Below are 10,993 nucleotides of genomic sequence, written 5' to 3' on the forward strand. Positions count from 1 at the left end.
GGGGGGGAGGGGGGTTAAAATGTTGGAGAGTGAGGCCACGAGATGAGTACAGCAAGCAGATTCGTAAGGATGCAGATTGCAGTAGTCACTCGGAGATGAAGAGGCTTCCACAGGATAGAACAGACTGGAGAAACTGTATCAAATGCAGTACTCAGACTGAAGCTCAGAACAACAATAACAAACTAAAAAGTTTTAGGTTATAGATGTTGGATATAATGAGTTTCTAACAGTTTTCTAGAACTCACAGCAAGTATCAAAAGTAAAATAATAGAACTGAATTTTGGCACATGTGAGATGCCTATAACTCTTAAATATTTTTGCAGAGGAGTTCTACCTGGTGTAATTTTCATGCTGCATATTGGGCTTCGCTGTTTCTGCTCTCTCTTAAGTTAGCATTTTGACAGTGATGTATTTCAATTGGTTGAAGTTATGCCCACCATTCTTCATTTATTTGTTTCATTACGTGAGGCACACAGCTTACATTTACATTAAATATTTCTTAACTGCAGTCTATGGTTTATTAGCAATCAGTCAAAGTAATGATAGAATTCCCAAACATATATTTGCAGTTGAACTGGCAAGTTGTTTCCTTTATCTATTTGATATACTTATACGTGGTCTAAAAAGACCTGACAGAAATGAAACATAAAAGTGAATTACACCGTGATAAGATACAACCTGTCACTTGTTTGTCAGTAGAGCTTATATTTCATTCTAATTTACTATCAACCTCCTTCATTCGATAGGAAACGACAGAGAGCGTCAGTTAAAACTGTAATCGACCTTTCATTGTGAAATTTACATTCAACAAACACTGATTTTAATCGCATGACAAACTTTTACCGGTGTATATCTTCCACTGCCTCTGTTTGCTAAGTAAAGTATACACTGTTCTTTAAAAAAATATTTATTTTTTGTATGGGAACAGTTCAGTACAGATTTTTTTTTTCTTGCGTCGCACTGCAGGGACTACACTTTAATTCCGTGCTCCCTCCACTGTTGGCTGTTGTTCTGCTTGAGCTTGCCGTCCGCGTCGAACTTGTCCAGTATCTGCTTCCACTGCTCCGGCTTGTTGTGGGACACGTGTGCCAGGAACCTGTACACCGACAGCTCGTCCGGCGTGCAGGGGCCGCTGCACCCGCGTTCCAGCATCCGCCAGCCATCATCTACAAAAATCCCAATGAAAATTAGTAAAGAGCAACAAAACGCTACGACATTTACAGCCATCACTAGCGATCTTAAAAGTCTTTTTAGATAGAGGCAAAGCGTGACTTCAGTAAAACTCTTGTTATATCCCAGTGTCGGTTCTTTACAAACTGTGGAACCTATTCTCCTGAATAAGGCACGTCACTACCAAAATCAGGCACATTCTAAGCGAAAAACAGACAAACTACGAACTTTTCTGGGAGAAACCATTCGAACCTAAAGGAGCAGTAATTGATGGGAGATCACATAGTGAAACCGAAGATATATCTGGATTTCCTCGAGGAAGCTTTGTAACCCCTATACTGTTCTAAATGGATATGAGTTGTAACAAAAGGGTATGGCCAGACAGCTCCAGGGATACAACAGCGCATCAGGAATTCAGTGCTATATTGTGTTGATCCGTGCCTCCTTGCTAACTGAGGGAATTTTGAACACTTCATTTAGGAAAGTTTTCCATACTGTAACCAAAAAGTTAAAAAGTTATGTTGAATATTTCATGTAAGAAAGCGTTTCATGTAATGCTGGTACGCTCTGTTTCTGCGTGTTTCCCATGATTAATGTGCCTATGAAGATAAACAGAAAATTTGCTCTCATATGGAAATAAAGCGTTTCGAGGCCCATGTCCACATAACATATTTTCTTCCCCTACATGTGAGGATTGTATCCTGAAAGTTTGGCCATATGTTTTTGTTACACTCTAAAATGGAAATGGCTCTGTGCACTATGGGACTTAACTTCTGAGGTCATCAGTTCCCTAGAACTTAGAACTAATTGAACCTAAGAAATCTACGGACATCACACACATCCATGCCCGAGGCAGGATTCGAACCTGCGACCGTAGCGGTCACGCGGTTCCAGACTGTAGCGCCTAGAACCGCTCGGTCACCCAGACCGGCGTTACACTCTGTATAAAAGATTTCCGTATTTGTTTTCTGATGACGCCGTCGTCTGCCGCGCTGTAAAGTAGTTGGAAAATAAATACGATTTACAAAATAATTTAGAGAAATCATCCGCATCGCCAAAAAATCCTTTAAATTTCGGTTACACGTTAAATCACACAAATTTAAAGACTGAAGATTCAATATCTAGGAACTGCAATTATCAATAACTTAAATTGGAATTATCACATAGAAAATGTTGTTGGGAAGATGAACCAAAGACTGTGTTTCATTGGTGAAACACTTGGAAGGTGCAACAAATCTACTGAAGATATTGCCTACACTTCGGTTCTTTGTCATCTTCTGGAGAACTACAGAGCAGTATTGGAACCTTACTGGATTAATTTTAATGGAAGACTCCGAAGAAGTCCAAGGAAGAACCACTAGTTTAGTGTTATCTCGAAACTGGCGACAGGGTGTTACGAATACATTAAGCGAGATAGGGTGGAAATCATTAAAACAAAGCCAATTTTCCATGCGGCAAGATCTTTTCGCAAAATTTTAATCATTAACTTTTTGCTCCGATTGCCCAAATTATTTTGCTTATTCCTACATACGTTGGGAAAAACTATCATTCAGATGAAACAAGGGAAATCACAGCTCAAATGGCAAGGTTTAGGTGTTCATTTCCCCCATGTGCTATTCGACAGTGTAATAGTAGAGTACTTTTATGCACCTTCTGCTAAACACTTAAGTGAACTGCAGAGTAATCAATCACGTATTGATGTACAAAATGAAACTCACGGAGCAAGATTATGACAGCAAGATTTAATACTTTTCTAAGCAAACCACTAGCTATAAATAAAAGCATCCAGTATAGCTATACTGCATATGTACTAGAAAATTAAGTGATGCGGAGGATGAAATGAAACGAATTAAACAGTCAGAAAAGTGACAAAGTTAAGCAAAAGAAATAAAACTCAAGAATAATAACATGTTAAAACTACAAATCCTATTAGGGGCGTAAGGTTAATATTCTACAAGCATCTATAACGAATTAGACTCAACAGGTAGATGCGAAAAGTTTTACAACAATTAGGAAAACTGCAAGAGAAATGACACTGGCTTAGGAAGGTACATGGAAATCGGAATGAAACAAGTAGGAGGAAACTGAAGACTGAACAATATGTAGAGTGAAATATTTAGAAGAAAAAAAATCTCTGATTACAAGGAAGAAACTGAATAGCAAAAGAAAGGGAAAAATGAATAGGTGAACAAATTGCCTAATGCACAAATCGCTCATTTTGCTGCATTCTGTACTTTTTATGGAGTCAATGTATAACGTTGATCTAGATCCGAATTATGTTTGGTAGTATGGCATGTAAATAAAATCGTTCAGCGTGTCTGAGTATGGTCTGTTGTTCCACAGAAATTTTCCATTTCAATGAAGCAATTACATGAGGCGCGGAGCCAATGGGGTGGGGGGATGTCATGGGGGTCGTAAAAAACCTCACCTCCCCTTACAACGATTTATTTAAAGCGTCTATATTTTCACATGTATTAATTGCCAGGAGAAGAAGTATTACAAAAAATGAGAGAAAAATTCGAAATAATTATAATCTCCGTTTAACCTGGATACTTTCTGGTTGTGTTCCTGAGGGTTATCCCAAATGGACTGGTTTGCAGTCTCACTGGCTTTAGAAATAAATCCCATCCAAGAAAAGGCATCCATTTACGGGCTCACTATACTTGCTGCCAATAACAAATCCGACGCGGTCGTGGAAGTACAGGTGGAACTGATAAACTTCAAGAAGTTGAGAAAAGGCAAGACAGAAAGGGAAAGACGCTCCACGAGGAAAGAATTACATAAAGACTGACCTTGGCGCACGTAGGTGGAAACGACAAAAAGATACACTATTTCCTCCCCCTTCCCCCACTCACCCCCATTTATGTGCTCGGACAGCTGTAGTCACCATACGTGCGTCCACATTCTTAAGAGTTAAATTTAATACTGAAATCTCAAATTTACGGGCAAATAAAAATGGATCAAATGGCTCTAAGCATTATGGGACTTAACATCTGAGGTCATCAGTACCCTAGACTTAGAACTACTTAAACCTAACTAACCTAAGGACAGTACACATATCCATGCCTGAGGCAGGATTCGAACGTGCCACCGTATCAGCAGGGCGGTTCCAGACTGAAGGGCCTAGAACTGCTCGTCCACAGCGGCCGGCATGGGCAAATAATTTCCACTTTATGTACGTGTCTGAATTGCGTTATTTCTTGGAAGATGTGTTGAAGTGACGTACATAGTGTTGGTACAAAGAAATTAATCTAAATGTTTTAATTTTGTTGTTGTGGTCTTCAGTCTGAAGATTGTTTTTATACAGTTCTGCAAGCTGGTCTCTCGTGTGCAAGCCTCTTCAACTCCATATGAATACTGGTTACGGTGTTCAATCCTTGGTTTCCCTCTATAATTTTTGTGCCCATACAATTCTTTCCGTCATCAAACTGAAGATTCCTTGATGCCTCAGGTTATGTCCTATCAACTAAACCCTCTTTTTCTCAAGTTCTGCCACAGATTTCCTTTTTCCCCAGTTCGATTTAGTACTTCTCCATATGTTATTCGACCTGCCCATCTATTCCTCAGCATTCTTTTTTAGCACAACATTTGAAAATTATTTCATTCATGGCTGAGTTGCTTGTCATACCAATTTCAATTTCATTCAAGGCTACGCTCCTGAGAAATACCTACAAAAATGACTTTCTATCACTTACATTGATATTAGCTATTCACAAATTCTTCTTCTTCATCAACGCTTTTCTAACTATTGCCAGTCTATATTTTATATACATTTTACTTCAGCCATAGTCAGTTAATCTGCTGCCCCCACAGCGGTACTCATCGACTACTTTTAGTGTTTCATGATCTAACGCAATTATCGCCAGATTTAATCGGACTACATTCCACTACCGTAAAATGTCCTGATCCTCTTATCGTGGCTTGTTACAGCCTATTGCTCCTAAATGTCACACTATCTACAAACAGTAGTGTACACTATTATTGTTTCTAACAACTTAGACAACTGTGACTCGTTAAAAGTGAGGGTATCGAGAAGTTATATTGAAGGGAGGGAGGAGGGGCGGTAATACACTACTGGCCAATAACATTGCTACACCAAGAAGAAATGCAGGTGATAAACGGGTATTCATTCGACAAATATATTATACTAGAACTGGCATGTGATTACATTTTCACGCAATTTGGGTGCAAATATCCTGAGAAATCAGTACCCAGAACAACCACCTCTGGCCGTAATAACGGCCTTGATACGCCTGGGCATTAAACAGAGCTTGGATAGTATGTACAGGTACAGCTGCCCATGCAGCTTCAACACGATACCACCGTTCATCAAGAGTAGTGACTGGCGTATTGTGACGAGCCAGTTGCTCGGCCACCATTGGCCAGACATTTTCAATTGGTGAGAGATCTGGAGAATGTGTTGGCCAGGGCAGCAGTAGAACATTTTCTGTATCCAGAAAGGCCCGTACAAGACCAGCAGCATGCGGTCGTGCATTAACCTGCTGAAATGTAGGGTTTCGCAGGGATCGAATGAAGGGTAGAGCCACGGGTCGTAACACCTCTGAAATGTAACGTCCATTGTTCAAAGTGCCGTCAATGCGAACAGGAGGTGACCGAGGCGTGTAACCAATGGCATTCCACACCTTCACGCCGGGTGATACGCCAGTATGGCGATGACGAATACACGCTTCCAATGTGCGTTCACCGCGATGTCGCCAAACACGGATTTCGACCATCATGATGCTGTAAACATAACCTGGATTCATCCGAAAAAATGACGTTTTGTCATTGGTGCACCCAGGTTCGTCGTTGAGTACACCATCGCAGGCGCTCCTGTCTGTGATGCAGCGTCAAAGGTAACCAGAGCCATGGTCTCCGAGCTGATAGTCCATGCTGCTGCAAACGTCGTCGAACTGTTCGTGCAGATGGTTGTTGTCTTGCAAACATCCGCATCTGTTAACTCAGGGATCGACACGTGGCTGCACGATCCGTTACAGCCATGCGGATAAGATGCCTGTCATCTCGACTGATAGTGATACGAGGCCGTTGGGACCCAGCACGGCGTTCCGTATTACCCTCCTGAACCCACCGATTCCATATTCTGCTAACAGTCATTGGATCTCGACGAACGCGAGCAGCAATGTCGCGATACGATAAACGGCAATCGCGATAGGCTACAATCCGACCTTTATCAAAGTCGTAAGCGTGATGGTACGTATTTCTCCTCCTTACACGAGGCATCACAACAACGTTTCACCAGGCAACGCCGGTCAACTGCTGTTTGTGAAATCGGTTGGAAACTTTCCTCATGTCAGCACGTTGTAGGTGTCGCCACCGTCGCCAACCTTGTGTGAATGCTCTGAAACGCTAATCATTTGCATATCACAGCATCTTCTTCCTGTAAAATTTCGCGTCGGTAGCACATCATCTTCGTGGTGTAGCAATTTTAATGGCCAGTAGTGTCAATCGTGAAACTCTGATACTTCGCCACTCCCGCAACGGAAGTGAGAACTAGATCCGCGCCTCAGTGACGCTTAGTCATTGTGCCGAACTGTGAATTTCTTCAAAAATCCGAATGTGCTAGCTCCATTCTCTCCTATCTCTAAATGAGCCATGAAAACAGAAATAGCGCGTGCAGTACGCAGTGTTGAGCGTGAGAGTGTGGACTTACATTTGATGCCGACAGTGTGGTGGTCGCAGAACTTGTAGTCGTCGCCTTCCAGGATGCAGCGCATGGCCTCCTGGAAGCGCGCCTCGTCGTTGATGGCGCTGTCCACGTCCAGCCTGTCGGGCCGGGCGAAGCTCTGCGCCGGGCCGACCTGCGCGCAGACCCCCGCCACGAGCGCCGCCAGCACCGCCACGGCCGCTGCCTGCAGCTGGAGATGCGCCATTGCTTCCTGTGCTGGACGCTGCCAGGCAGCGCTTCTTATAGGCACCGCGCGTCTGACCTTCACGGCCTTCCGGGGCGCACCGACTGACGCACGCAGGGAAACGAGTCGTGACGGGACTCCGCCGTACGCGGCCAGTCTTCTGCTCACGTCATCACTGCACCGTCGTTTTTCTGTGCGCGTCACTGTTGTTTCGCCGAAATTATCGGGTCAAATTCTATTACGAGGAGTAATCACAAGGTCGGGTCTTTATATTCGGCCTCTGCTGCGAACGATAAACAAAAAGAACATTTTGTATATACCAAAGTAACATCGTAATACTACATACTGTTCACCTCGACCTCACACGACGTGTCTTTCAGGTATACAGGGTGTTACAAAAAGGCACGGCCAAACTTTCTGGAAACATTCCTCACACACAAAGAAAGAAAATATGTTATGTGGACATGTGCCCGGAATCGCTTACTTTCCATGTTAGAGCTCATTGTATTACTTCTCTTCAAATCACATTAATCATGGAATGGAAACACACAGCAACAGAACGTACCAGCGTGACTCCACTTTGTTACAGGAAATGTTCAAAATGTCCTCCGTTAGCGAGGATACATGCATCCACTCTCCGTCGCATGGAATCCTTGATGCGCTGATGCAGCCCTGGAGAATGGCGTATTGTATCACAGCCGTCCACAATACGAGCACGAAGAGCCTCTACATTTGGTACCGGTGTTGCGTAGACAAGAGCTTTCAAATGCCCTCATAAATGAAAGTCAAGAGGGTCGAGGTCAGGAGAGCATGGAGGCCATGGAATTGGTCCGCCTCTACCAGTCCATCGGTCACCGAATCTGTTGTTGAGAAGCGTACGAACACTTCGACTGAAATGTGCAGGAGCTCCATCGTGCATGAACCACATGTTGTGTCGTACTTGTAAAGGCACATGTTCTAGCAGCACAGGTAGAGTATCCTGTATGAAATCATGATAACGTGCTCCATTGAGCGTAGGTGGAAGAAACTAAAATGAGCTCTAACATGGAAATTAAGCGTTTCCGGACACATGTCCACATAACATATTTTCTTTATTTGTGTGTGAGGAACGTTTCCTGAAAGTTTGGCCGTACCTTTTTGTAACACCCTGTAGAATCTTCACTGGTTAGAAATTGGTGAGGTGCTACTAGGATCCGAGCAGTGAAGTTTTCGTACAAACCTGATTATGTTTATAGACACGATTAAGTCTTCCCGGGTTATCAGCCTAGTCAAGGCGTCGTTCTGTGGCAGCGTTTACATGTGGCAACACTGACACTCTCGAGAGAAAATCTCATAAACCCCAATTGTCATGATCTGCCGCGCAGAATTAGCCGGGCGGTCTAAGGCGCTGCAGTCATGGACCGTGCGGCTCGTCCCGGCGGAGGTTCGAGTCCTCCCTCGGGCATGTGTGTGTGTGTGTTTGTCCTTAGGATAATTTAGGTTAAGTAGTGTGTAAGCTTGGGGACTGATGCCTTAGCATTTAAGTCCCATAAGATTTCACACACATCTGAACATTTGTCATGATCTCTGACTTTTTGAATTGAAGGGTTATCTACCTACTGTCTACAGGACACAGAAAAGGAGAGAGAAAGCCTTGTAACGTATAATACGACGTGGGGTCTCTGGACCCCTACGTTTAAACCGAAATTCAAGGCACGAATCAGTCAAATGAAAACCGCACTCCCGCCGCAAAGAAACTATGGAGTAGTTCCATTCAAAAGCACTCGCCACACGGTTCAACACGTTTATCACACTGGGGGACGAGAGGATCAATTCCTGTTTCATAGAACGCATGTCTTTGTTCAGGTCGCCAAAGAAGTGAAAATCGCACAATGAAGGAAACGAGCTGTACGGATGTTACAATGTTTGCCAACTAAATTGCTGAAGTGTAGCCTTCGTCCGATAGCCGTGCGGTGGAGGGCGGTGTCGTACAACACTATGATACCGTCCGACAGCATTCCTGGGCGTTTGGACTTTACGGCGAGCTGCATTTTCTGCAAAGAGTCTTCATAACATTGCGCATTGGTTGTGGTTCCACGCTCGAGGAACTCGACGAGCAGAGGGCACCTACAGTCGAAGAAAGAAGTCATCAGTACCTTACCGGAACTTGTCTGAACAGCTATGGATTTCTTTGTCGGGGGAGGTGCGGGATGTTTCCACTGTTTGCTCTGCCGTTTCCCCTCGGACTGTTGGAATGCTGTCGGGCGGAATCGTCCTGTTGGACGATAAAGCCAACCCTCACACTTCCAATCGCACAAAGGCTGCGCTTCAGCGATTTGGTTGGGAAACACTGCAACTCCTCCTTACAACCCAGATCTTTCACCGTCTGATTTCCACTTCTTTCGCAACCTGAAGAAAGACAAAAATGGACAACGTTTCAGTCGGGCGAGGAACTGCAATAGTTTACAGTAAACAGTAATCTTCCGCTGCAGTTTAGTCCATAAGTGACTAGTGGTGGGCTAACGAACATGGGTGTCTACAAACTATGTTTTTTATGACATATGGATATGTGTGCTCGCAATATGTAACAGTGCCATGAATGGATGTAATATGTAATAGTAATGACAACGACATATAAATGTGTCAGCTCATTTTAATTCACATGTCTTAAAGCCACAAAAATCTGCACTTCATAATGGTCTAATGCCAAAATTGCAATCGTGAAATAAAGAAAGTGTTATAGTCACTGGTGTAAATATGATGTCACTTATAAAGTTCTACATGACTGTGAATCCCAGGTATAAAAAGTCTAGGAATGCTGTCGGATGGTATCATCGTGTTGTACTACACCGCCGTCCACCAGACTGCTATCGGACGAAGGCTACGCTTCAGCGATTTAGTTGGCAAACATTCTAACATCATCGGTGCGATTTTTACTTCTTTGGCGACCTGAACAACGACATGAGTTCTATGAAACAGGAATTGATCCTCTCGTCCACTGGCGAGTGGTTTTGAATGGAACTATTCCAAAGTTCCTTTGTGGCAGGTGCTCGGTTTTCATTTGACTGGTTCATGCCTTAAATTCCAGTTTAAACGTAGGGGTCTCAGAGACCTGATCTCTTAGTGTATGTTACAAGGGTTTCTCTCTGCTTCTCTGTGTCCTACAGACAGTAGGTGGATGTCTCTTCAGTTCAAAAGATAAACAACCAGAGTCATGATGATTGGGGTTTATGAGATCATCTCCCCTGAGCGCCAGTCTTGCTATATTGGACAGAATGGAAGGTCAGTCTGCACCAGGCTCAGAGAACACCATACAAGCTGGAGATTAAAGAAGCCAGATTCAGCCTTTGCCAAACATTAGGTAAATGAAAACCACAAACACAAAATACAAATAGAGGTGCTATACATAGAAGCAAAGGGCGCAAAGCTCACTCAGTTTCAAATTAAGATGGTTCAAATGGCTCTAAGCACTATGGGACTTATCATGTGAGGTCATCAGTCCCCTAGAACATAGAACTACTTAAACCTAACTAACCTAAGGACATCACACACATCCATGCCCGAGGTAAGATTCGAAACTGCGACAGTAGCAGCAGCGCGGTTTCGGACTGAAGCGCCTAGAACCGCTCGGTCACAGCTGCCGGTTCAAATTAAGAAACAGATGTGTGTATCCCCACATTTGTTACTGAATCTCCAAACTTAGTTCAATTAAGCACACATTTTACACACTACACACTATCACAACTCCTACGTAGAAGAAAAACCTTGGTGCCTTTATTCTCAGAACGAAAAATTCCATTCCTGCGTATACCTCTACTCCATTGTATGTTTGCTGACAGATATTGTAAATGGGGTACTTACGAATCTCGTAAATGCTGTCCTATGAATTTTGTAAATCCAAATATAATTTGCCAAAATTGTCACCCGAGAACGTTTTCGGTTCCCATTGGAGAGGCACGTCCTTTCATCTACTA

At 43.3% G+C, this 10,993-nt stretch overlaps 1 protein-coding gene across 1 annotated transcript; it reads right to left on the reverse strand.

The window, feature by feature from the left end:
* Positions 1 to 891: 891 nt before the first annotated feature.
* On the reverse strand, positions 892 to 7,096 carry LOC126262438 (uncharacterized). The gene is made up of 2 exons (XM_049959086.1): positions 6,842 to 7,096; positions 892 to 1,166 (listed from the first exon to the last, which is right to left on the reverse strand). The coding sequence occupies exons 1-2, from the start codon at positions 7,059 to 7,061 to the stop codon at positions 970 to 972; spliced, it is 417 nt and encodes a 138-aa protein (XP_049815043.1). The 5' UTR covers positions 7,062 to 7,096; the 3' UTR covers positions 892 to 969.
* Positions 7,097 to 10,993: the final 3,897 nt, after the last annotated feature.

Source organism: Schistocerca nitens, chromosome 6, assembly GCF_023898315.1.
Source record: "Schistocerca nitens isolate TAMUIC-IGC-003100 chromosome 6, iqSchNite1.1, whole genome shotgun sequence".
Classification (NCBI taxonomy): domain Eukaryota; kingdom Metazoa; phylum Arthropoda; class Insecta; order Orthoptera; family Acrididae; genus Schistocerca; species Schistocerca nitens.

What these genes read in the sequence shown, in the direction of transcription:
- LOC126262438 (XM_049959086.1), bottom strand. Translation starts at nt 7,061, where the DNA reads ATGGCGCATCTCCAGCTGCAGGCAGCGGCCGTGGCGGTGCTGGCGGCG. An exon ending in CCACACTGTCGGCATCAAAT is followed by an intron (nt 1,167 to 6,841) that starts GTAAGTCCACAC and finishes GGATTTTTGTAG; the next exon opens with ATGATGGCTGGCGGATGCTG.